Here is a 26799-nt window from a genome sequence, read left to right on the forward strand (position 1 = left end):
CTTCGAGACTTATGAATAACTAGCCAAAACCTGTGTTAAGTTCTCAAGGAGTTAAATTCTATTTTAACAAGCTAATAAAATTACTGTCTGTTGCTGTGTATTGACATAGTCCTGCTAACTTTTGCCTGTGTGTTTTGTAGTCAACAAGCAGATAAATGACAAAGAACGAGTGGCAGCTGCAATGGAGAACCCCAACTTACGGGAAATCGTGGAACAGTGTGTCCTTGAACCTGACTAATAGCTGTTTTAAGAGCCACTGAACTGGAATCATTTGATATATTTGTTTAAACTCTTTGTAAAATGTAAAATACTCATGTTTAATATGTAGGTGATTTGTACCTCAGTGCTTTTTTTTAAACGATGATTTCCAAGCAAGATTTAATTATAAGGTAGTACCTAGTTTGTTCAGTGTTTAACATTCTCAGGATTTGTAACACTTAAATGATCGACAGAAAAATATTTTCTAGTAATTATGTGTCAGATGAGTTGCTATTTTTCTGATGCCCATTCTGATACAACTGCTTTTCATGTCAAATATTTACTGTGCCCAAATGTATTCAGTTTAAATCATTACTCTGTAAATAAATAAAACAGAGATGATTCTTGTATACACCTTAAATGTTTTTATTTAATTGTAAATTTTAGTGTAAATATTAGCACTAAAAGATATTTCCAAAGCTTTATTTTCTGATTATTATGTAAAATCAGAGATAGGAGAACCAAAAAGAACCCTTAATATCAGGCCTGGGCCCTGACTTCCTTCAAGAAGAGTCCTGGACCCATTTATAGATAAGGAACAAATGTGAAGAGGGCCAGGTGACATATATAGTTTTGAAGATCAAGAAGTCCCCAAAGAAATTTTGATTAAACAATCTAAATTAATGGGTTCTTCTTTACTTGTACTTGGTTCAGTTTGTTTTAGGGGACAGTGGTCATTTGAAGTGTAACAGGGTATGTTAGGAAGCTTCCGAGGTGCCCCCCCCCAATGATCCTTGATTCCTGATATTCGAGCCCTTGTAGTTTCCTTCCATATTGAACCAGAACTGGTTGCCATGACTAAAAAAGAATCAGAGGTGACGTGTGTGATTTCTGAGTCTAGATCATAAGAGATGTTACTGCTTTCACCTTGTGATCACTTGAGTTGCTCGTTCTGCAGGAATCCAGCTGCCATGTCCTAAGAACACTCAGACAGCCCTGTGGACAATTCCACATGGAGAGGAATTGAGGCCTTCCACCAACAACGAGCACCAACTTGCCAACCATGTGAGGGAACCACATTGGAAGCCATTGTGAAGCCTCAGTCAGGCTGACATCTTGACTGGAACCTCACTAGACCCTGAGCCAGAAGCCACTCCCTAATTCCTGATGCAGAGAAGCTGTGAGTGATAATAAATGTTTATTGTTTACAGCACTAAGTTTTGGTGTAATTTTCCATGCAGCAATAAGTAACTAATATACAAGGTATTAGAATAGAACTCTTCTGCCTCAAATTTAATTGAGGATTCTAAGGGGAAAACATGAGAACTTGTTCCATGGCTCTTGAACCCCTTTATCCACTTCAAGAATATGTGTTTTGAGAGAACAGAGAGGATTTGGTAAGAAGATTGATGAAGAGATTTCTTTGGTTAAAGCTGTTGCTATGCTGAGTTCCAATCCCCGTCTTGGTGGAAGGGTGAGGAAATGACACCTTCTACCACTATCTGTGGAGGGGAATTTCAAGAGGACAGCTCAGAGAGTTTGTAAATGTGTCCTCTGCAGTTGAGAGAGCCAGAAAAGTGGTGCCTGACTCAGGCCTGAGAAAGCAAGCAGAAGTGGGCTGAAGGCTGGGAACTGGCTCCTGCCCAGGAAATCTAGAGGGTGAGAGAAAGGCAAGGCTAACTACCTTGATGACAGAGCCCTGGGATGCACAAATGTTTCTCGTGGACCATGCTGTGGGGTCATATTTGACATTGCTCAACAAGCCATCAGCAGGGCCAAGGAGACCTCAGAGAAAGGGTCTGGAGGTGTACCGCCTGGTGCCCAGGGACTGAGGAGAGAAGACGGCAAGTGAGCAGCCAGGATGGAGATGCTTCTGCCAGGGTCAGGGGGCACAGCGGGAATGCCTGGTAAGCGTACGAAAGTGCCAACCTAAGAGAAAGAGCCAGCTCTAATCATCAGGCAGAGAGAGCACGAAGCCAAGCAGCTACGTAAGATCTGTCCCATCTCTGGTGCTCCTCCCTCCCTCAGCTCCCGCAGTGGCAAAGTTGAAGAGGGGGAAAGAGGAGAGAGCAGAGGACCCCATCCCATGGCTCCGCTGGAGGTTTCAAGCCTGAAGCAAGCTCAAGTTAGGAAAGAGTTGATGCCAAGTTTGTAGTTCTAACTATTAGATGTGACTAGATAATTCAGTGTAATGAGATTGTATGGTTAAAAGTGACAAGACGACTTAATCTGACAGAAGTCATATGTCTGCCCAAGTCTTCACCCATGGGCAGAGGAAGATCATGCCTTCTCAACAAAGTTTCAAAGGATTAGTGGGGGACAAAAATAAAATCAATTCTTACACAACATACTGGTTATAGAAGTCCTATTAAAACCATCTTGGGGACTTCCCTGGTGGCGCAGTGGTTAAGAATCCTCCTGCCAATGCAGGGGACGTGGGTTCGAGCCCTGGTCCAGGAAGATCCTACATGCCGCGGAGCAGCTAAGCCCGTGCGCCACAACTACTGAGCCTGCACTCTAGAGCCCGCGTGCCACAACTACTGAAGCCCGCACACCCAGAGCCCGTGCTCCACAACAAGAGAAGCCACCGCAATGAGAAGCCCGCGCACCACAACGAAGAGAAGCCCCCGCTTGCCCCAACTAGAGAAAGCCTGCGTGCAGCAACCAAGACCCAACACAGCCATAAATAAATAAATTTTAAAAAATCCCCAGACCATCTTGGCTTCTGCTGAGGCTCTGCACTGTGGGAATATCCCAGCAGAGCTTCATCCCCGTGATCTTCCTCTCTTGAGAAAAACCACTAACATTGTGGTATCTGAGCACCAGCTTTGTGGCAATGTCACTGTCGATTCTTAATTTTTTGCTGTGAAAGCTCTCATTGGCTCCTCTCTTTCTTCCCAGATCTTTAAAAATTGGTTATCCAGCATACATAAATAGATCCAGAAGTAATAAAATATTGCTGATTTTTAGTCATCATTGTAATCACTTCTTTCTAAATTACAAATCCACTGGAAAGGTCCTTAGGACCAGCACTAAGTTTCCCACTTCATGGAAGTCTGCCATCCAGGGCAAGAGCTAATAGTACCTGGTGAACACCCTGTCCCATATTCTCCCACCCAGTGCACACGTGCACACACAAATGCTTTTTGACCAGCTGTCTGCCTCTACAAGATACGACAAGCATCATCTGAGTGGGCTCTGAGGCTCACAGACCAGGGTCAAATACACATTGATCCCCAAGTACTGACCGTTTCTCATCCCTGGAGCCTTATCTAGGGCTTAAGGAGTAGGGCTGTCTTTATATCTTCTAATGAAACCCTGATAACATGAAAATCTCATTGCCAGTTTCAGGTGGCTGGAGTCGATTGAAGTCAGAGATCCCTAGTGTATGCTCTTACCAACTCAAGCACTTACTCACTGGTGCTCTCACCGACAGATACTTAGTGAGCACTTTTTAAGTATCAGGCACTGTCTTAGGTGCTAAGGATACAAAGATGGATCAGCCGTTGTCTGTCTTCCTTCAGTTCATGCTTACCAACGTCTGCATCCAGCCCCCTCTTCCCTGCAGGCAGTGAGTGATGCAGGCTGTCCCGTCTAGTGTCTGAGCTTGTCCTCGCCAGGCAGACATGGAGGCTAGTCAACCAGAACCAAAGACAAAATCACCCCTTAAGGGACTGTCTGGTGAGGAAACCAGTGATGGTACAACCAGAAATGTGTCACTGCTGCAGGCACCCCCATCCTGCTGGCCCTGCTGCTCTTCAAAGTTAGCTGTAACTGCTGTACTCGCTGCTACTGTCAGAATGATATCTCTTCTATCCCTGCTATTTTGTGTGACTCACTCCAGCTGCAAAGTCCTAGATGGGGTCTCTAATGGACTGATCCCAAGTCCCATGTCCATGTCCTGGCCGCCAGGGAGGCAGGAGAAAGGAGTATCTGGCCTGTATGAGGAGTCCGTCTATCTCCCAGCAAGACTTAACATGGTAGGAATTGCTCAAATACATCAAGAGGGTTAATGTAGCCTGATGACTAATGTCCACTACATTAATATTATATTTAAATGAGTTTGTACTTTATCAACCATAACAGCATCTACATACAAGTGAAAAATAGAGGTCCATAAATTCACAAAATGTGTTTGCTGGCAGGGTCAGCAAATTGTTTCAGAGAAGGGCCAGATAGTAAAATTTCAAGCGTTGCATCTCTGTTGCAACTATTCAACCCTGCTTTTGTAGCACAAAAAGCAGCCATGACAATATGTAAATGAACATAGCTGTGTTCCAACAAACATTTATTTACGGACACAGATTTGAATTTCTTATAATTTTTATGTAGTGAAATAGTCTTTTGATTTTTTTCAACCACTTAAAAATATAAAAACCATCCTTAGCTTGTGGGTTGTACAAAAGCAAGCATTGGGCTGGATTTGGCCTGTGGGTCATTTGCCAGGTCCTGATCTGTAGGGATGATTCTTAACCTTTTTGGAAGGTCTCAGACCTCTTTAAAAATCTTATAAAATATATGGAATGGACGCTTTCCCTAGAGGAAAGAGGCACTCACATGAAACTTTGCAAGTGATTCCAGCACTTTCATGGATTTGCTAAGGAGTAAATAATCCTGGTCTCTAAATCATGCTAGCTGAGCCCTTGGGCTCCCATTCCTTTAAGAACTCCTCAGAGCCCAGGGGTTCACAGCCTTGGTTGGGAATCACTATCTAGTTAAGTAATCAGAGGCTTTCTCAGCTCCACTGTGGAGCAACTGCTATGTGACCCAAACCGCTGATGTCTCCAGCAGGAGCAGGATACACCTAACTGTAATTAGGGGAGGACTATCTACTAGGAAGGGGAAGGATTGCTGTAATAGTGGCCTTGCATTCATAGCCCAGTTGGTGTCCCTCATGTGTTAATACAACGACAGAAAACAAGCCAGTGAACTGTGAGGGATGAACCTCATCACTGACACAGCACTACTAGAAACAACTCTATTTTTTAAGCTGCAGGTGGGTGCTGAGTATCTGTTATTTTTTACATCTTTTTTAATATATATATATATATTTTTTTATCACTCTGGCTGCCATGTAGAGAATAGAGTCATTCCTTGGTATCCTCAGGGAATTGGCTCAAGGACCCCTGCAGATACCAAAATCTGTGGATGCTCAAATCCCTTACATAAAATGGCATAGTACTTGCATCTAACCTACGCACAGCCTTTCATATACTTTATTTTATTATTTTTTTAACATCTTTATTGGGGTATAATTGCTTTACAATGGTGTGTTAGTTTCTGCTTTATAACAAAGTGAATCAGTTATACATATGTTCCCATATCTCTTCCCTCTTGCGTCTCCCTCCCTCCCACCCTCCCTATCCCACCCCTCCAGGCGGTCACAAAGCACCAAGCTGATCTCCCTGTGCCATGCGGCTGCTTCCCACTAGCTATCTACCTTACGTTTGTTAGTGTGTATATGTCCATGACTCTTTCTCGCCCTGTCACAGCTCACCCTTCCCCCTCCCCATATCCTCAAGTCCGTTCTCCAGTAGGTCTGTGTCTTTATTCCTGTCTTACCCCTAGGTTCTTCATGACATTTTTTTTTCTTAAATTCCATATATATGTGTTAGCATACGGTATTTGTCTTTCTCTTTCTGACTTACTTCACTCTGTATGACAGACTCTAGGTCCATCCACCTCATTACAAATAGCTCAATTTCGTTTCTTTTTATGGCTGAGTAATATTCCATTGTATATATGTGCCACATCTTCTTTATCCATTCATCCAATGATGGGCAGTTAGGTTGTTTCCATCTCTGGGCTATTGTAAATAGAGCTGCAATGAACATTTTGGTACATGACTCTTTTTGAATTTTGGTTTTCTCAGGGTATATGCCCAGTAGTGGGATTGCTGGGTCATATGGTAGTTCTATTTGTAGTTTTTTAAGGAACCTCCATACTGTTCTCCATAGTGGCTGAACCAATTCACATTCCCACCAGCAGTGCAAGAGTGTTAATATATAAAATATTTTATAATTAAAATGTTAAAAAACCCGCTGGATCTCACCTGGGCCAGTGGTTGTCTTTGACTCAGGTTAGGCTGCCTATAGGGCAGAGGTGAACTCAGTCCCTGTGTGAACTTGTTTGGGAGAGATGAGCTAGGGGAAGGGGGAGGATAGCAGTTGCTGTGTGGGCTATAAAGTTCTCTCTAAGGGCTATTAGTATCACACAGACCTTTGAGCCTCACAATGGAGGTGGTTCAGAGCACAGGCCCTGCTGCCAACATGCCACCTTGTTCTAATCGTGAACTTAGCCACTGTGTGACCTTGGCCAAGTTACCTAACCTCTCTGTACCTTAGTTACCTCATCTGTAAAATGATGATATTTCATAGGACTGATACAAGGATTAAGAGGGAATGCTTATAAATGCTGAGCACAATGCCTGAAACATAGTAAATGCTTTATTAGTGTTTGTTAAATAAAAATAGAGGAGAGAGAGAATTCCCTGGTTTTCCAGTGGTTAGGACTCGACACTTTCACTACCGTGGCCCGAATTCAATTCCTGGTTGGGGAATTAAGATCCCGCAGGCCACAAAAAAAGAAGAGAAAGCCCCTTGGTGCTAAGTTACTTACTTGGTCGAGGCAGCAACTTTCCTCCCTGGCTGGGTGCTGTTACTTCGGAACCACTAGATGGCAGCAAAGCGCGGGCTTCCAGGTTTCCAGTTGGGCGTTGAAGAGCCAGACTTCTTGAAGAGCCCTGACGTCAGCTGTCCTGGGTGTTCTCTGCCCCCGCCAGGGATCTGCCTAAGGGCGCCCTCAGGGCACACTCACCACCACTCTGACTGGGCTGCATCACACTGGGGGCATTGCAGTCTGCGCCTTTGTTCGGACAGGGATGATTATTACAGGAGCCTTTCTCGGATGTGGAATTAACGATGTCAAAGTTTATGGTAATTTTGACACTTCGGACACATATTGGTTGCTGAATTGCCTTCTGAAGAAATTGTACCAATTAATATCTCACCAAGAATGGGGGTTTGTGTCCCTGTCCTGCACTAATTAATATTGGGTATTATTATTATTTTTTGACCTAGTATTTCAGCTTTATTGAGGTATAATTGACATAAAATTACAAGACGTTTAAAATGTACATCGTGATTTGATGTATGTGTACATTGTGAAAGGATCCCACCCATCTCATTAATTAACACATCCATCACCTCACATATTTATCCTTTTTGGGGGGGAGGTTAGAACATTTAAGTTCTACTCTTTCAGCAAATTTTAATTATACAGTACGGTGTTGTCACTACAGTCGCCATGTTTTTCGTTAGCTCCTCAGACCTTATTCATCTTATAACTGAAACTTTGTACCCTGTTACCAACCTCTCCTTATTTCCGCCCCCGCGCCCTGCCCTGGCAACCACTTTTCTGCTCTGTTTCTAGCCTTCGACTTTTTTTTTTTTTTTTTAAGATTTCACATATAAGTGATTCTATGCAGTATTTGTCTCCCTCTGCCTGGCTTATTTTAGATTAATTACATTTAAAAAGTATTCCAACCCATGTCCTCAAAGGCTGTATAATCTTCCTTTACAAATCACAGTTTTTATTTAAATTGTATAAAAACCATATATGGTTTGCATTTTTGTTTTCTTATTAGTCATCCATTTTATACACATCAGTGTATACATGTCAATCTCAATCTCCCAATTCATCACACCACCACCACCCCCGCCACTTTCCCCACTTGGTGTCCATACGTTTGTTCTCTACATCTGTGTTTCAATTTCTGCTTACTTGCTCTGCGGCACGTGGGATCTTCTGGACCAGGGCTCAAACCCGTGTCTCCTGCATTGGCAGGTGGATTCTTAACCACTGCGCACCAGGGAAGTCTGAAAATATATATATATATTAAGGTGGGAGATAAAATAAAATGTATTTTCCCCTTTGGGGAAGTTTCCTTTGATTTTATCCAAACTCCTGGGGGCTAATTCTGTAGCACACTGTTCATATTCTTGGTTGTCATGAATGTGTTTTCTAATATTTCCTATCTTCTTTAGATGCTCCCTTTATCTCCCACAGTGTTTTCTTGTTGAATTATTTCAGGCTCACCTTGGTCATAATGAGGGAATTCAGCTTTACCAAGGGCATCGGTCTTTGGCATTTCCTACGAGGAATGCCCACCGGCCTAGGGGTCAGGAGGCCTGAACTTTAATCCTGGCCCCTCCCCGAACAAGTGTAAACTTGGGTAAAAGTCACTTCCCCTCTTTTGGCCTCCTTCTTCCTTCTATTAAATAAGGTGTTAGATAATCTCTAAGGGACCTTCTGGTTTTAACTTTCCACCTACCACAGTGGATGCTGGCTTTCTGGAGCTTCCAAGGATTCATTTACATCATTAGCAACCACAGGAGTGATTAATGTTGAGCTTGGTCCGAGGTCACTAATCCGTTGATTCTTGCAAAATTAAAAATGATTATGACCCTTTAGGAAAGCTTATTAGTTGTTTTTTTTTTTTTAAGTGATGTTATGGTTCTTAGGTCTTTGTCGTTGCTGTTGTTCTGATTAAGCTAATTGAACTAAACTGCCTCACATCAGCTGAGTTTCCTTGTTGCTGTATTCCCGAAGCTGTCACATTGTGTTCCTTGGCTACATTAAGGTGAGGTCTGTTCAGATGAGTCAGAATATAAAATGAATACGTGTGCCAAGCTCAAGGTTGCCTCAAAGGGTGAATCTTACCAAGTTGCAGAGCGTTGCTGGACCTTCATTTCTCCAAGTGGAATACATGGCTACTATCAGGGATCATGGGGGCCAATTCCGTGTTAACCTAATCCTACTATCTGATTTTATAGGTAAGAAAATGGAGGCCAGGAGATGTTGAGTGACCTGTTCACACTCACATAGCATGGGAGAATCAGAGTCAAGCCTATGTGGTTAGGATATATGGAAAGTGGCCTGGTTTCCAATTAAGGTTGACCAATAGTCAGCGTTTGATTCGGGCAAGTCATTTCTGCACACTGATTAAAATGAATTGAAAGATAGAATAGAATGTGAAACTTTCTAGCTTCCTTAAATATTTTGTAGACTAAAATAGGGGCTGGGTAGATTGACAAGGAACTGGTAAAAAAAAAAAATAGGACATAAAAATCAAGATATGATTCTATTCATTTTGTCATTTTCATCCTTTTCTGAAGGATATTTACATCTTCATATGTCTCCACATTAGTGATGTTTACTCTTAGCAAAATTTTTTCTTTTGTAAAATTTAATTATTTTATTTTATATTGGAGTATAGTTGATTTACAATGTTGTGTTAGTTTCAGGTGTATGGCAAAGTGATTCAGTTATACATACACATATATCCATTCTTCTTCAGATTCTTTTCTTATATGGGTTATTACAGAATATTGAGTAGAGTTCCCTGTGCTATACAGTTGGTCCTTGTTGATTACATATTTTATATATAGTAGTGTGTATATGTTAATCCTAAACTCCTAATTTATCCCTCCCCCTAACATTTCCCCTTTGGTAACCATAAGTTTGTTTTCGAAGTCTGTTTCTGTTTTGTAGATAAGTTCATTTGTATCTTTTTTTTTAGAGCCCACATATAAGTGATATAATATGATAGTTGTCTCTATCTGACTTACTTCACTTAGTAGGATAATCTCTAGGTCCATCAATGTTGCTGCAAATGGTATTATTTCATTCTCTTTTATGGCTGAGTAATATTCCATTGTATGTATGTACCACATCTTCTTTATCCATTCCTCTGTTGATGGGCATTTAGGTTGCTTCCATGTCTTGGCTATTGTAAATAGTGCTACAATGAACATTGGGGTGCATGCAGCTTTTCGAATTATGGTTTTCTCTGGATATATGCCCAGGAGTGGGATTGCTGGATCATACGGTAGTTCTATTTTAGTTTTCTGAGGATATTCCATATGGTCTTCCATAGTGGCTGCACCAACTTACATTCCCACCAACAGCGTAAGAGGGTTCCCTTTTCTCCACACCCTCTCCAGCATTTGTTATTTGTAGACTTTTTAACAATGGCCATTCTGACTGCTGTGAAGTGGTACCTCATTGTAGTTTTGATTTGCATTTTCTTAATAATTAACTATGTTGAGCATCTTGTCATGTGCTTTTTAGCCATCTGTGTGTCTTCTTTGGAGAAATGTCTATTTAGATCTTCTGCCCATTTTTTTAAAAATTATTTATTTATTTATTTATTTAGGTTGCACCAGGTCTTAGTTACGGCGTGCATTTGGGATCTAGTTCCCTGACCAGGGATCGAACTCGGGCCCCCTGCATTGGAAGCATGGACTCTTACCCACTGGACCACCAGGGAAGTTCCCTGCCCATTTTTTGATTGGGTTGTTTGTTTTTTTGATATACAGCTGGATAAGTTGTTTGTATATTTTGGAGATTAATCCCTTGTTGGTCGCTTCGTTTGCAAATATTTTCTCCCATTCTGTGGGTTGTCTTTCAATATTGTTTTCTTTTAGCAAGATTTAAGAAAAGAATACAATGCCCTTTAATAAGTGCTATTGCTGAGTAGAAATGAGGCTGAGGAAGACTGAGTTCTAAGAACTTCAGCACTCATTAGTAGGTCTAAAGGCTTAATGAGCATTAATGGGTGCTAAACACAATATTTATTAATTCTTTTCTGCAATGAAGAGACCTCCACTGATACAAGCATGCTATTCTCAGAGCAACCTCTGTTGTACATATTTTATTGATTAACCTAGTTTTCTTTGATCATAGAAGCAACATAGAAACAGCAAAACCAAAAAAAAATCCAAAAGATATAAAATGAAAGCTAGAAGTCTCCCTTTCCATCCACTCCATTGCTACTCCCCAATGACAACCACTCTGAACAATTTTTAGTTTTAGTTTTTTGCTAATTACCATAATAAATATTATGTTTTACTTTCCCCAACTTTTGATTTTGAAAAATTTCAAACTTGCAGAGAAGTTGCAAGAATTCACCTAGATTTATCAACTGTTCAGCTTTCCCTCACTCTACACATATACATATTCTTTTTGCTGAACCATTTGAAGAACAGTTACAAACATAATGCTATTTCTCCCCAAAACACCTCAACATGCATGACCCAAGAGGAAGGACATTCTCTTCCATAACCACGATATAATCCTCCCAGTCAGAAAATGTAGCGCTGATATGATTATGTAATAAAACATCCATATTCAGATTTCCACAATTGTCCAATCATGTCCCTTTTAACGTTTTTAAAATCCAGGATCCAATCACTCATCACACATTGCCCTGAGTTGCTATGTCTCTTCAGCCCCCTTTAATGCAGAACAGTCCTGTTTTTCTTTCACGGCGCTGATATTTTTAAAGAGTCCAGGTGAGTTGTTTTGCAGCATGTCTCTCAGTCTGGATTTGTCTGATTGTTTCCTCATGATTAGTTTCAGCCTCTACATTTTTGGAAGGAGTACCACATAGATGATGTTATATCTTTCTTGTTCCATTTTTACTGATGTTAAGTGTGGACTTTTTATTAAGGTGCTATCTATTCCTCTGTTGTCAAAGTACCCTTTCCTCTTTGTCATTAATAAGTAAGTCTGTGAGGAGATACTTAAGAGACCCTGTGAGCATCCTGTTCTCCAACAATGTTTCGATCAGTGTTTTTTGTTTCTTTGTTTGTTTGTTTGCGGTACGCGGGTCTCTCACTGTTGTGGCCCCTCCTGTTGCGGAGCACAGGCGCTCCGGATGTGCAGGCTCAGCGGCCATGGCTCATGGGCCCAGCTGCTCTGCGGCATGTGGGATCTTCCCGGACCGGGGCACGAACCCGTGTCCCCTGCATCGGCAGGCGGACTCTCAACCACTGCGCCACCAGGGAAGCCCTCAATCAGTGTTTTTCGTTTTCTTTTTGTTTTTCTTTTTTTGGGGGCTTTTGTTTGGTTGGTTTTTTTTTTTTTTTTTTTGGCTGTGCCATGTGGCTTGTGGGATTTTAGTTCCCTGACCAGGGGTCAAACCTGTGCCTCCTGCAGTGGAAGCACAGAGTCTTAACCACCACGCCACCAGGGAAGTCCCACTCAATGGTTTTAATATCCAATGACGTGCCACGGAATAGGAAGGCCAGCTACACGGAGGTCAGGGATCCTCCAGACGTGTGGAAGGAGACATCCGCGGACTGACCAGGTCTGGCCCTGAAGTTCCTCTTCAGAGGAAGGTGGGGAAGAAATGCTCTCCTCCCATTCTTCCCTCATGGATCTACCACAGGCCTCTGATGGGTCCGACCACATTACCAGCAAAAAGAAGGATGACAGGAGAAGGATGTGGAGAAGGAGGGCAGGGCTTGTTAACAAACACAGGGACGTGAAATCCTAGCTTCAGCTCAGCAGATGTGACTGTGCCATCTAGGAAGAGTTCTCTCCTTAGAGATGCCTCTTTACCCTGCCCCCCAGGCATTCAGGCACCTCTGGGCACCCTTGGGGCTCTGTCTGGCTTGCCCCAGAACATGGGATTCTGGCATTTATTCCCAGGATATCTCCTCTGCTTGGCTTTGAGACCCCTGGAGGGCAGGGCCTGTGCCTCATTTCTCTCAGAGCCTGGCCCAGGATGTGCACCAGGAAATGTTTGAAAAATCAATGAGGCTGGAATTGAGCTGAGCCTTGGATAAATGGAGGGGAAAGGAAGAAAGTATTTCAGAGACAGAAGTAGGAACAACGTGGCTGGAGAGATAGGGCACAGGTGACAGACTGTCTTGAGAGAGGGAACCATCTGTTTTTTTTTTGTTTGGGCCATACTGCGCAGCATGTGGGATCTTAGTTTCCTGACCAGGGAAAGAACATGCACCCCCTGCAGTGGAAGCGCGGAGTCTTAACCACTGGACCGCCAGGGAAGTCCTGGCAACCATCTGTTTTGGGAGGGAAGCTGCCATTTGTGCCAGTGCTTTCTCAAGTATTTTGTCTGGTCCTGAGAGAAAGGTGTAATTATTCCCATTTTACAGATGAGGCAACTGAGGCGCAGAGGGGGAAGTGACTTGCCCAGAAAGTGGCTGAACAGGAATATAAATAGGCCTGTCTTATTCCTGAGCCTAGAGAAGGAGATGGTGGAATTCATAGCCCTAAAAGTGGGCATTGTTTGGGGTCCCTGGCCAAGCACCCAGTGCCCGTGTCACCAACCTCTGCCTAAACAGAAGGAGATAGCATGTGCCTGGATCATGATCCCACCACGTGACCCCTGTGCTGGCTCAGGTGGGAGTTGAGGCAGTAAATGGCAGGTGGTTTCATACCTTCAGCCCTTTGTACACACAGCTACTCCCACCTAATGTGCCATCCTTCACTCACCCCACCTCCTACTCTCCTGGTTCTCTTCTTTCACGTTTGAGTCAAGGCTCTCCTTGCCTTAAGGCACCTCGTGAGGCCTGCTGGAGTAGACCTGACACTTGACCAGGCATTAAGTCTATTCTTCCTCCACCAGCACCTAGCCCCAGGGGATGCCCTTGAATGTTTGCAGAACCAATGGGTGCGCCCTTGTGCCCAGGAAATCCCCATTGTCCAGGGCTTCCAGGGAAAGGCAAGGCCTCCCATGCCCCAGCCCCTTTCAATTTCTCCTCCCCTCCCCTGCCTTATCCTTACGGTGGGGTCAAGGCCTTGCTGAGTCCAGCCAGGCTAGAGGTGGAAGCATCCACCTCTGTTTGCAAGAGCCAGTGGGCCTCCTGAGGGAGGAAGCAGGAAGGGCGGCCAAGTCTGCCCCACACCCTGACCTTGCCTGGCTGGGCGTGGGAGAGTAGAGGGCACAGGGCAGGGTACAGAGGGCTGGGAAGGACTGAGGAACCAGGCCACTGGCCACCACTGAGAGGAGGAGGCTTCCTGCCTGCCTTCTACCCAGGGGGCTAGCCAGCTGGGGAGGAGCCAGCTGTGTCCTCTCCTGGCCTGTCCTGATAGCATAAGAAAGCTGTCAGCGCTGGACCCACTGTCAAGCAGCCGGCAGTCCAGTCTTCATTTGACTCGTTCTGGACCTGCTCAGGGCCAGGCTGGGGATGGGTGGGGTGTAAAGATGAATAAGATCCATTTCCTTCTCTAGGGGAGCTCACACCAGACATTGAAGGAACAATAAACATAGCAATACTCATTGAGCACTTATGGGCCGTACACTGATCCAAGTGCACACATATCCATAACTAATGGAATGGTCACAACAACCCACGGGGATAATGAGGCACAGAGAGATCAAGATGGTTCCCTGGGGGACTTCCCCGGCAGTCCAGTGGTTAAGACTCCACACTTCCACTGCAGGGGGTGCGAGTTCAATCCCTGGTCAGGGAACTAAGATCCCACATGACGCATGGCGCTGCCAAAAAACCCAAAAACCAAAAAACAAAACAACAAAAACAGGAGAAGGTTGCCCGGGATCACACAGTAGGTTGCTCATTGGGATCCACAGTAGGCATCCGGCATCGGAGTCCCTGCATTTAGCCCTCGCACCATGCATCCTCTATGCCAACCCCAGTGCCGGCTGCCCCAGCCCACACATGCAGCATCTCAGTCCTGGCTCTTGTCTCCTCGTCAGCAGGTTGGTAGGCTCTGTAAACTTGCCAGGCGCCAAAGTGTGCCTTAGGATATCCCCACTTTCATTGCCCTTTAGTGTCCCTCATGGTTACACCTTCCCCGTGGGCTTGTCTTCTCATCCTGTGGAAGCTTCAGGTTCCTGTGACTCACCAGTCTCATAGGCTGGGGGAGTGTCTTGCACAAAGCAGGTGCTCAGATGTGTCTGTGGTTTGGTGGGTTGATGGAGGAGGCTTTCGTTTCCCCAGGTCTCTGAGACATGAACAAAGTGGTTCTCAGCCTATACATTGGAACCACCTGGGGAGTTTTAACCACTACTGAAGCCCAGCTCCCACTCCCAGAGGTTCTGATGTAATCGGTGTGGGGTGCAGTCTGAACATTAGGATTTTAAAACACTCCCAGTGTGATTCTGATGTGCATTCAGGGCTGAGAACTCCTGGAATGTAATATGAGGCAGTTATTAACTTTAATTATACATCTCTCCACCCGACATATGATTAAGTGCCAGGGACTTGGGTGCCCTTGGGGGACAATAGAAAACAAGACAGTTATGGTCCCTTACCTTGTGACATTTACATTCTAGTAACTCAATTTAACAGGCTTTACTGGGTTGGGGATGTCAGGCATTGTATGGGCACAAAGATGAACTGGACACTAATTACAACTAAAATAGAGGAAGGGGAATGCCAATTAGGTACAAACCAAGAGTGGTAGGGTTCAGGGGAGAAAGGCATCCGGAGGGCAGATCGGGGAAATTTCCATGGAAGATATGTTACCTGAGAGGGCCCTTGAGAGATGGTTTGGATTTTGTAGGATGAGATGAGGGGGTGGTGATGGAATGGCTTAAACAAAAGTATGGAGGCAGGAACAGCCAATAATCCAAGCTGGCAAGAAAGCTGGATGTACACACACAAGAGGGAAGAGGATGTGCGTACACAGTGGGGAAATGCAGGTCGGAGCCTTAAAATGCCAGGTGAGACATTTGGAACCACGCAGGGACTGAGGCTGAGATAATTCTTAGCATTTAATCCCTGGACCTCCTCCTGACTTCATTCTGGAGTAGGTGTCCTTGCTGCCACCACCCTCAGGGTTTTCCCTTCCCTGCCCTCTGCCACCTTGGTCCCATGTTCAGTGCTCAGTAGCCTCAGGTGAGGTTCTGATGAACTCACTCCACCCCAAGCATAAAATGCATTTCCAGATGGTATCTCCCTAGACACTGCATTTGGCAAGTAGAATGGAAAGAGCACCAAACTGCAAATGGGAAGGGGACCTGGCTCTAATCTTAGCTCTGCCCCTCACCAGATGTGTGACCTTGAGCAAGTCACTTCTCTTCCTTGAGCCTCAGTTTCCTCCTCTGAAAAATAACCTGGCTGGATGGGATGATTGACAGCGACACTTCCAGCTGCGACATTCTCTGACTAGTTTGCCATGTGTCAAATTCAAGAATGTCCTTTTTGCCTTGGGCAAGGGGACATTGCTGCTGCAAATTAGGTACTAAGCATGAGACTCAGAGGGGGAAGGGATGGAGAGGCTACATGTAGGTGCTCCGCAGTCTTGCCTGAGCCCAGCCTTGGATTCATCATAGCACAGCCACCGGCCATGTGAAGGAAGAAGCCTTCAGATAATTCCAGCCCCCAGCCATTCAAGTCACTCCCACCCACTGAAGCCTCCCCATTTGAAGCCCCAGACATCGTGCAGCAGAGATAAGCCATACGTGCAGTGCACTCTCTGTGTTTCTGACCCTCAAGGCATGAGCCTAACAATTGTTTCATGCCACAGGCTGGGGTGGTTTGTTACACAGCAATAGATAACTGGAAATGGGGGAAGAGGTTTGAGGATGGTCTGAGGATGAAGGGCCTCCTTATGCTGGTGAAACCTCACCAGTGGTTGTCCTCCTGTGGCCACTGACTTGGAGAGCCACCTCTGGTCTTGGATATTACTTTCTCAAGATAGCCTGGTGCTCTTGGGAGAAGTGGCTCAAAGCGGGCACTGTCCTGGAATGTTGTCAAGTTTATGAACAAGGAAGCACCGGGGTCTTTCTAGAGGCTGTCACAGACTCTGAAGTACCAGTCAGCTGGGGAGTGGGAGAGGGCTGGTTGATCTGTACATCTCAGTACCCCAGTGTCGGGAAAGGCTAAAGAGGGGACAGGGGGCTTGCTCACACAGGTAGAGGTCCTCTAGGTGCATCTTACACATTCTGTCTCATTTTAGTCCCACAATAGCTCCATTAGACGCTGTAAGAAGGAGTGTTTACCTACTTTACTGATGAAGAATAAGGTCAGGCGCCATGCCCAAGACTATACCCACACCGGAAACGGCAGAGCAGAGCTTTGAACCAAATGTAGGACTCTGAACCTATCACCCTTTCCTCTCGGACTGTCTTGAGGAGTGCCCTGGATGAATTAGGGATGGAGGCTCTGGGAAGGGGCCTTCATTTATTCTCCCTAAACAGCCTCTTGTCTTGAAATAAGACCACTGAACTTGACTTACATTCTGTTTCCATGTCCTTCCACCACCCCCTCCACTCTTATTCCTTTTTCCTTCTGGGATTTTTGGCAGAAGGAAGAGAGGAGCACTCCACTCCCAAGTCTTTCATTAGGGAAGCCTTGATGTGATGATGTGGGGTGATGTGGGGCTTCACCAACGTGCCAGACAGGGCTGGGGGCACGGAAGCCAGGCTGCTCCCAAGTGGGGGTGGGGATGAGGAGATGGGGTGGGGTGGTGAGGAGGGAAGTGTCCCTCTCCCTCTCGGCCCCCACCCCACTGTGAACTGTGGATGGTGAGGTTTCCAGAAGAATCTGTCCGTTGTCGGAGCACTCTGACTGGGAGGGAGGAAGAGGCATATTCCCTGGTGGGACTTCCTCTTTCACGGTGGAAGCGGGGGACAAGGAGATACCACTTTCTGAGTGATCATGCCAGGTTATATCCAGTGTATCAGCTCATTTAAATCAGTTTCCAGATTACGCTTGGAGAGGTTAGCCGACCTGTCCAGCCACACATCATGTAAGCGGCAGAGCCCGCGAAGACGCCAGGTCTTGCCACTGGCTCTCTCCCCCTCTCCTGGGAACCTCAGGGGCCAGGAGGTGCACGCTCCGACCTGGTAGGGAGGCTCTCGGCCCTCACCCGGGGGCTGTCCTGAGGGGACTCCCGGTAGGGGGCGCTCCGAGCGCCGTCTCGGGCCTCCGGGTGCGCCTCCAGCCGGCGCCTGGGACGGGACCGGCCGCCCCGCCCTCTCGGCTCCTCCGCGGCTCTGCGGGCAGGCGGGCGCCCACCGCGCAGGGAGCGGAGCAGAGCAGACAGCAGCGCGCCCGGCCGCGCTCCCCGTGCCTACCGCGCCTCCACGCCCGGCGCCGCGCAGCCTCCCTCCGTGAGTAGCGCCCGTCTGCAGGCTCGACGGGCGGGACAGGGCGCGCGGCTCGGGGCTGGGGCTAGCGGGGGCAAATTGCTCCGGGGCAAGTCAGCGGCCCGGTCCCTGACGCAGCCCCCCCGGGTATGGCCGGCCTTGGCCTTGGGTGTTCTGGCCGGCCCTGGACCTCAGGGACTGCCCGCTGGGCCCCTAGGGCTCGCTCCGAAGTCTGGCACTTTGACCCGAGGAACCGGCTGGGAGCGGTTGGCAGACCTGGCGCCTAGGGAGGACGGGAGACAGACTTCCATCAAGTTAGGACCCCTTGACGCGGGGGAGGGCCCCAGATTTACGGGAGGAGAGGGCCCAGATCTTTTCCGCATCATCTACTTCGCATACCTCCTTCTCGCCCTCTTGCGAAGAGGTGATGCGAGGAGGGTGCTCCGTACCAGTCAGCTTTCTCTGTGGCAGAATGAAGCTGTGGTCCCAGTCGGGAGCCTGGGCTGGGGCAGAGTTAGGGTGGGCAGGGGGGCAGCCAGTTGGTCTGCGGCAGGCTGGGGTTTCGACCCCAGCATAGGAGGGTGTTGTCAACGGTTTACCCGACTATGGTTCAGACATTGTGGATGTCTCATGGCATGTGTGGGTCTGCCTGATCCTCACTGTAACTCTGCAAGGTGGAAATTAGGCTTCTCACTTTGGGAGGGAGAGGAGGCCCAGAGCCGTAAGTGTTGAGGCCAGGCAGGTAGGTGGTAGGTTAGGAGTGCACACCGGAAGAGAGGATGCATAGCTGCTGCCTCACTGGCAGGTGGGAAGGTCGCTGGGGGCGGGTGGTCCCCGACACCTTGTACTCAAGAATCCGGTGGGGGGCAGCTGGGGACCTCTGCTGTGGTTTCTGACATTGTATTTCTCAGCTGCCTCTGTGTAATGTATTCCTGGGAGAGCCCTGGTGACTGAGGGGTGCTGGTACGTTGGCCTCTTCACGATTTCCTCCGGAGTCCTGTTCTTCCCCAAACCACCCATCTCCCAAGATGTGTTTTTAGCACCTGAAGTGGCCCCATTCGGCAGCTTTGGGAGAGGCTTGGGCAGGGGGTGCAGGGTTGTGTGGATTTGAGTGGGTGTGTGCTGGTTTGGGGTGAGCTTCCCACTGGCAGGAAGAAGACCTGAACTGACCCTGACCCTCTCCCTAAGGCCTCCCTGGTTGTTAGATGTGGGGGGTGACCAAGCAGGCTGCCCAGCGGAGCTGGACCTTTACCAGGAAGATAGTTTTCTCATGTCACCTTAGGCAGGTGGCTGATCTCAGAGCCCCAGCTTCCTCATCAGAGATCAGGGTGGGTCAAAGCCTCCAATGCATGGAGGGCCACTGTAATGCTGGATGCCCCTCCCTTCTGTTGGCAGCCTCCTCCTGAATGTGATGGGGATGGGGTGTAAGGGGGCAATCATGGTCCCATTTCACAGACTTGCACTGGGTGAGGATCTCTGAGAGTTCAGCAGGGTGAGCTGGGGCCCATGGGGGAGGGGCTTAGTAGGGTTGAAACTTCCTTATGGGATGATCCTCCAGCCCTGGAGGCCTCCTCCCAGGTTGTCCCTCAGGAGGCCACCGACTTCGTAACCCTCGTGCCACCATTGGAGGGTTGAGGGTACTGTCAACAGAAGCTGGGGGAAGAGCAGCTGGAGTGGGCTAGCTGTGTGACTTTTAGCAAGTCCTTTCCCCCATCTGGATCTCAGTTTCCTCCTCTTGTAAAACAAGTGGGTTTGACCAGACAGCAGTGGTTTTCAAACTCCTCCCACCCATGAATTCTCACACAGAACCCCAACATATAGTGTAGATAAAGTGGAACTTCTCTGGCTCCCCTTCCTCATGCTGGTGGCTCCTGAGCAGAGTCTAAAAATCCCCTAGATGTTCTTAGAGATCTCTTTCTGTGAGGTTTTAGGAAATCTGTGTTAACCTTTCAGAAGTGTTGCCTCGTATTAGGGTTGGGGGGCAGGAATGTGAATTCTAGAGATTCCATTAAGAGGAATGTAGGCATTAAGATGGGCCTCAACCTTGGAATGTCTGGAGCCGATGGATGGCCTGTGCCCCTGGCCAAAAGTTGTAGCTGTGCCCTCTGCCATGTGGTCTCATCTTTTCAGGGCCAGAAAGATGCCTGTATCTCTGGGTCCTTCTCCGGGTCCTAGCTGGTGACTGTAATTCCACCTCAGGATGTCTCCCCTTTGGTTTCATGTCTCTAAACCGGTAAAACGCGAATTCATCTTGGGGAGAGACGTTATGAAGGGGCTTTGAGTCGTTAGCAGCTGCCTCTACCGGATGAGCTTTCTGAGCAGCAGCCTTGAGAAAGACAGCTGGGGCACTAGATGTACATCAGCCAGCATTCACAGAGTGCCTGCTGTGTACCAGCTGCCACAAGGGGACAGAGGTGAGAATGTCACAACTCCTGCCCTCATGAGGCTCCAAGACAACAGGCAGGAGGGAGGGAACTCACATTTGTTGGAACCATCCAAGGACTGTGAAAAACACTTTACATATGTTATCTCATTTGTCCACTAGATATCAGACTCGTGTTTTAATTATGTAAAATTTTGATTGCATACAAAATAACTGTACATACCATCAAGAAGCAGCATTGTCAGCACCCAGAAACCTCCTTGTGTCCCCTTCCAGGCACAACCCCTGACCGAGGCGTAACAACTATTATGACTTCTAGCACCATGGATTTGTTTTACCTAGAGGGAATCACACAGTCTGTAGTCTTTTGTGTCTGGCTTTTCTCATTCAACATTATGTTTGTGAGTCTCGTCCACATTGTTGTAGGGAGCAGTAGTTCACTTTTTCTCATTGTTGTATAATAATTTCATTGTATGGGTATAACTCAATTTATTTATCCATTCTTCTGTCGATGGCCATTTGGTTGTTTCCAATTTTTAGTTATTAATGACAGTGCTGCTGTGAACGTTCTAACGTGGACCATTTTGGAAAACATCCGCATGTGTTTCTCTTAGGTACGTCCGTAGAAACTGACCAATAGTTTTCCAAAGCAGTCCCAGTGTATACTCTCCCTAGCAGTTTTGAGAGTTCTCCAAATACTCACTAACACTAGGCATTGTCTAGACTTATTTCCTATGTAAGTAATTTGAAGCCCAGAAAAGTTGTCTTGTGCTGTTTGCTAGTAAGTGGCAGAGCCGGGATATGAACCCAGGCCTCTGTGCCTGTGGAACCTGTACTCTCTCCCTCTGGGTTACACATTGACATAGATTATGAAATAAGCCAGAACGTGATAAGCTCTAAACCTAAACACGTGTAAAGAGCCCTCTTTGGGAATTTAAAGAGGAAGAGAGTTTTAATCTGTTTTGGCAAGAAAAAGGGTCATGGAGGCTCATAGAGATGGTAGCATTTGAGCCTGGCTTTGTGGGAAGGGAACAGTTTTGCTAGGAGGGCTTTCCAGGTGCCCCCCCCAACCCCCTGAAAAGGGCCCAACTTGAGCTGGGGCGTGGCAGGGGTGAAAGTTTTGGGGGAATGGGAAAGGTCTACTTTTGCCTGTAATATAGGATTTATGGGGGAGGGGGCTATGCTGAAATGGTGAGTTGAGGCCAAACTGGTGAGCCTGGTTTGAGCTTAGGGGACTCCCCTGGCCCCCAAGTTCTGGTCACTCAGGATGTGGAGCACAAGGCAGGGGCTCATTGTTTTCTGGGGAGGTGGGGCTTCTTCAAATCCAGCTCAGCTCCTGATAGCGAATGCAGCCGGCCTCTTTCCAAATGGAGGATCATAGCTGTTCCTGGGACCATTCTCAGGGTATCTGCCAACAGAATATTTTTGGAGTTTTCTGCTTCCATCTAGCTGTGGGAAATTAGTAGCTACTGTCACCTCCACCCCCAGGATCTGACCCAGATGGTTTATTTGGAAATATTTTTTCAGCAAAAAGATGACGATAGATAGCAGTCCTGCCCCCCCTCAGTGCTAGTCTCAGGAGGTTTGCCAGGAATGGGGGTTGGGGGCGAAGGGGGCCAAACTTCTGACTCTGATCAAGCCAAACTTGCCAGGAGAATCCCAGTACATTTTCCTCAGAAGGGAACAGAATTGGTGCCTCAATGGCTATGGGAAGCAGAAACACAAACAATGGCCTGGAATGAGTCAAATAATAATAATAATCATCGTTCTTATTTGCCCAGCAGTTTATGTCCTTATCACAATGGATCCTCACATGGATGTGTGAAGTATGTGATATAGACGTGATCACCCCAGTTTACAGAGGAGGGGGATTGAATCCCAGAGAGGGTGCCAACGTGCTATGGGTCACATGGCTAATATACACCCAGATTAGCCTAGAACCGGGGATCCTGGAGCCTGCTTTTCTCAGGATTCCATGCTTGCCAGGCCCTGGATGAGCATGGAGTGAAGACCAAGCAGGGAGGAGGATGTGTGATGCACAGGCAGGAGGTTGGCAGGTGGCCCTGAGAGTAAGGCCTGGGAGCCAGGCCAGCTCTGCCTGGAGGTCTTCAGGGATGTGTGTGACTCGATGGAAGGGAGGGAGGCAGGTGGCATGTTGGTACCAGAGCCCTGGTTTGTAGGGGGCAGAGGTGGAGGAAAGAGGGTGAAATGTGTACATCACCTGAGAGTCAGAACAGCTTCAGCCGCTTGACACTGATGAGACGTGCCCTTAGGTAATGGTGCCTCCACCCAGCCTGGTGAAAACAGTCTTTTGGGGTTCATGGGGCCCGGCCGTGGTTGGTCTCTGATTGCCAGGCAGAAGAAAAGCTGCCAGCACTAGCCAAAAGGAGCTCTGAGAGGCCTTTGCTAATGACTCTTGAAAGATGCATCCACAGGTAGCTGGTTTTATCTTTGTGATGCGCAGGCTGTGTCCTGGGCCCTGGCCTCGGGGTGCTGTCCAGGGTGGCATGTGGCTGCCCCAGGAATGGGTGAGCTCCTTAGGGCAGGAGGATCCCAAGGGAGGATGCAGACCGTCTCTTCTGGTGGAGTGGTGAGTGCTCTGCGTGGTTCAGAGTAGTCCTGTGGTTCTCATTAAGGTGCCCTGGGTAGGCAGAGTTAGCTCCATTTTACAGATGAGGAAACAGCCTCCTCCCTCTGACAAGAGATGAGGTCACAGAGCTAGTTGTGGACAAAATTGCACCTAGAACCTCAGGCTCCTAACTCCTGGTGCCTACTGTAATTTGTCACACCACTCCCAGGCATCTTTCCCTTAGGGTGATGAGTGAGAGAGTTTGAAATCAGTTCAGACTCCAAGCTGGGTGGCACAGCGCCTGTAGGAGCTGAGGTCATGCACATCCCTTACCTTTCTACTGCATTTTGTGGTTTATAAAATTAATATCCTGATTTGCAGTGGTGTTTACAGTACTAATCCCTTTTACAGATGAGGAAGTTAAGACTCTGCAGTTTAAATGACGTAGGCAACTGTGGGACTTGAACCTGGAACTTCTGACTCAAAAACGAGTTCTGTTTTTCCTGCATCACAGCTGCCTCTTTTCTCAATAGACCTGAATTTCATGAGAACAAATTGCCAAAGTTGCCCATGGCCCTGTTTCTCTGAACTTGTTCAGAGCAGATCTGAAGAAGTGAGGAGGGCTATTTTTGTCTCCTTAACAAATGTGATTAATATAAATCAAATAAGAATGGTACATCATTGGTCACAGGTGAGGAAAGGCTTGATCAAGGCTGTTCTTGAGGAATGAGGGCTGTGGGTTATCTTTAAATTATTAGCTTCCAGGCAGCCAATTACTTTTGGGCCTAGATTCAGGCTGGTACCAATTGACACGTCTGTCCTAACCTCAGGTTTTTTCATGTTTCAGGGCTGTACGCTCCAGGCCTCAATGAGGAGCCCAAACATGGAGACGTTCAAGCAGGAGAAGGTGGAGGACTTTTATGACATCGGGGAGGAGCTGGGGAGGTAAGTGGCTGTGAGAGGTGTACTGGTCAGTAGATCTTGTAGGTCATGGGCTTGTCACAGGACTTGTGGGAAGCTTTAAAAACAGTCCTGAGGTTTATTCATCTTCATGGGTGCCTCTGCAAGGAATCGTCTCTCTGGAAATGGAGACTTGCCAGCAGAAAGGACTAGAATTGCTGAGTTCCGTGTTTTCAGTATAACCTGGCTGACAGTTAACGGCAAATCTAAATGATTCTTGTTGTATCTGTTACTTTGCTCCCAAAATCCTCCCCAGGCTCTGGACTGAGATATGACCTGTTGGTTTTCTTCTCCGAATCCCACTTGGGATTCTCCGTGGCTCCCAGGTGTTGTTTTTTTTTTTAATGTTTATTTATTTATTTAGCTGTGCCAGGTCTTAGTTGCGGCACGTGGGCTCTTAGTTGCAGCATGTGGGATCTAGTTCCCTGACCAGGGATTGAACCCGGGCCGCCTGCATTGGGAGCATGAACTCTTAACTACTGGACCACCAAGGAAGTCCCTCCACAGCTCTCAGGATTTTGTTCTGTAAGCTCAGAGCCTGAATGGGAGGTGAAATCATCCTCCTGAAAATGGCTTTAGATTGAGTGACAAGCCGCATGAGCCTAGTTGTGAAGGTTCTTCAGATCTGAGTTATTGGGTGCATTTTCAGGTTTGCTAAACCCACAACACAGACAGGAGTAAACTCAGATCTGCAAGTAGTTACCGTCTGGAGAGAAATGATTTTCTGAAGCTCTCTTCTTGCCTCTCATTTGTAACAACTGCTAGTATTCAGGTGGTATTTTAATGATTACAGAACACCAATCTTGGAGTCTGAGTCTCACAACAATTCATGAAAATGGGAATTATTTTTACTCTTATTTTTCTTGAGGAAACTGTGGTCCAAAGAGCTTAAGCAAGTTGCCCCAAGTTGCTCAGCCAGCAAGTGACATGGCCAACGTCTGGCCAGTCCAGTCTGTGCCTGCACACCTGTCATGCTCTCTCCAGTGCACATGGTTCTTGCACACTCACACATACTTGCAGTACACCCGGCCCAACCCCTCCACACACCCAGCAGAGTAAAAATCTGGGGGTTCAGGGCCTTCACTGTATCCATGATGCACAACGGGAGCCTTTCCCTTTAAAGAGCTCCTGTGTCAGGACTAATTCTCTTACTTTCTTTTCTTCTCTTTTGTTTATTTTTTGCAAATATATGTATATATTTATTTCCTTTTATTTTAAGCACGCTGAATTTATAGGTTAGTGTTTTAATACAGTTTTAAATATTACATCTTAATGTATCATACAGGTTTGCTCATGTCATTAAATATTTTAAATGCAATTTTATATTCCCTTGTATATGCATGCCTCAATTATTCAGCCATTTCCCCTACTGTTAAAAATATGCAGTTTCCATTTTTTTAAAAAAAATTTTCATTGCTAAAGCTATAGTGAACATCCCTTAACAGACATTTCTGATCCTGTTTTTGACTGTTTCCTTAAGATAGATAGCTAGAAGTTGGGTCACTGGGTACTTTTATTTAAAAAAAAAAACTAGAAAGAACTTCAAAGCCAGAGGAGCCTTACTCAGATAAGAATGGAAAGTGCAGTTATGGGAATTCCCTGGTGATCCAGTGGTTAGGATTCGGTGCTTTCACTGCCGGGCCAGGTTCAATCCCTGGTCAGGGAACTAAGAACTAAGATCCTGCAAGCCGCGTGGTGAGGCCAGAAAAAAGAAAGTTTAGGGAGTGCTTGTCCTGCTTGACTGGATGGGTCAAGAAGCAAGTGTCTGCAGAATCCCAGAGTGTCCCAGAGGGGGAGATTCCTCAGCCTTCTGTCTGGGCCATTGCCACTGGCAATCCGGGGCCTGTGAAGGACTGGGAAGAGGCTGGAGGGTGGTCAGCTGGACTCTGCCTCTGAGTGAGAAGCGAGGATCTCTTCGCCTCGGGCGCTTCTCCTGAACTTGGTGATGCTGGGGGCAAAGTGGCATCCTTAGCCACAGACCCTGGCAGGCCCTACCAGTGGCTTTTGATTCGATGGCCCCACGTTGGCCATGTCCTGTGTGTAAGGGTCTGTGCTAAGTGCCCTGGGTACAGAGATGAGCATGACACGGGGAGTCTTTGCCCTCCTGGAGCTCCAGCCTGGCTGTAGGGGCAGCTGTGCACATAACAAGGGCAGCGTTGGATGGGATTATGTCGGGTGGGCTGTGAGCTGAGAAGTCAGGAATTGGGGGGGGGCTTGGGCTCTGAAGAAGGAAGTAGACGTTTCCCGTGGAATTCATCTGTTATCCCTTCTTAGTCCTGTCTCTCCCCCATTCCATACCTCAGAGCTATTAGAACTGGAAGAGACCTCATGCTCTGGGGTCCTCCATCTACAACAGGGTATGAAGGCCCCAGGTACCTCACAGCCTGGGGAGCCTTGGAGGAACCTCCCGTCCACCGCCTGGTACCTGCAACTTTTCTAAGGTTCTAAGCTGCTGGCTGGACATAGGGTGAGTAAGAGGCAGCAAAGGTCTGAGGCCTTTGGAATGGCTTGTCGTCCTAGGATTTGTGGTCTAGAGCAGGGGTCCCCAACCCCTGGTACCGGTCCACAGCCTGTTAGGAACCGGGCTGCCCAGCAGGAGGTGAGTGGCAGGCAAGTGAGCAAAGCTTCGTCTGCGGCTCCCCATCGCTCTCATTACCGCCTGAGCCATCCCCCCTCCCCGTCCGTGGAAAAATCGCTTCCACGAAAACGGTCCCTGGTGCCAAAAAGGTTGGGGACCGCTGGTCTAGAGGTCCGATGAGCTGGAAGGCCTTTAGAGGTCTTTCTTCCAAGACCCTCGTCGGACAGTTGAGGAAACTGAGCCTC

The 26799-nt window shown here is 47.1% G+C and overlaps 2 protein-coding genes across 9 annotated transcripts in view; both read left to right on the plus strand.

The window, feature by feature from the left end:
• Positions 1-17945, plus strand: part of CIAO2A (cytosolic iron-sulfur assembly component 2A) — a 30221-nt gene extending 12276 nt beyond the window's left edge. For 2 of the 5 annotated variants that reach the window (XM_089907137.1, XM_089907135.1), the window contains one exon: positions 1157-10315. Coding sequence is in view for 2 of the 5 variants with exons in the window: in XM_089907135.1 (XP_089763261.1) it covers positions 1157-1293 (137 nt within the window). In the remaining 3 variants the exon portion in view is untranslated. Of the gene's footprint in view, positions 1-140; positions 10316-10414 lie in introns of those variants that run through there. The other 3 variants (XM_089907136.1, XM_022579741.3, XR_016392081.1) reach the window with 2 other exon arrangements.
• Positions 17923-26799, plus strand: part of LOC111177698 (death-associated protein kinase 2) — a 119238-nt gene continuing 110361 nt past the window's right edge. For 3 of the 4 annotated variants that reach the window (XR_002645432.2, XM_022579737.2, XM_089907134.1), the window contains exons 1-2: positions 17987-18088; positions 23864-23961. Coding sequence is in view for 3 of the 4 variants with exons in the window: in XM_022579737.2 (XP_022435445.1) it covers positions 23885-23961 (77 nt within the window). In the remaining variant the exon portion in view is untranslated. Of the gene's footprint in view, positions 18089-23863; positions 23962-26799 lie in introns of all 4 variants that reach the window. The other variant, XM_022579739.3, reaches the window with a different exon arrangement.

This window comes from Delphinapterus leucas, chromosome 2 (assembly GCF_059928025.1).
Source record: "Delphinapterus leucas isolate spDelLeu-1000000601 "Yukka" chromosome 2, BTC_Dleu_Yukka2, whole genome shotgun sequence".
NCBI classification, from domain to species: domain Eukaryota; kingdom Metazoa; phylum Chordata; class Mammalia; order Artiodactyla; family Monodontidae; genus Delphinapterus; species Delphinapterus leucas.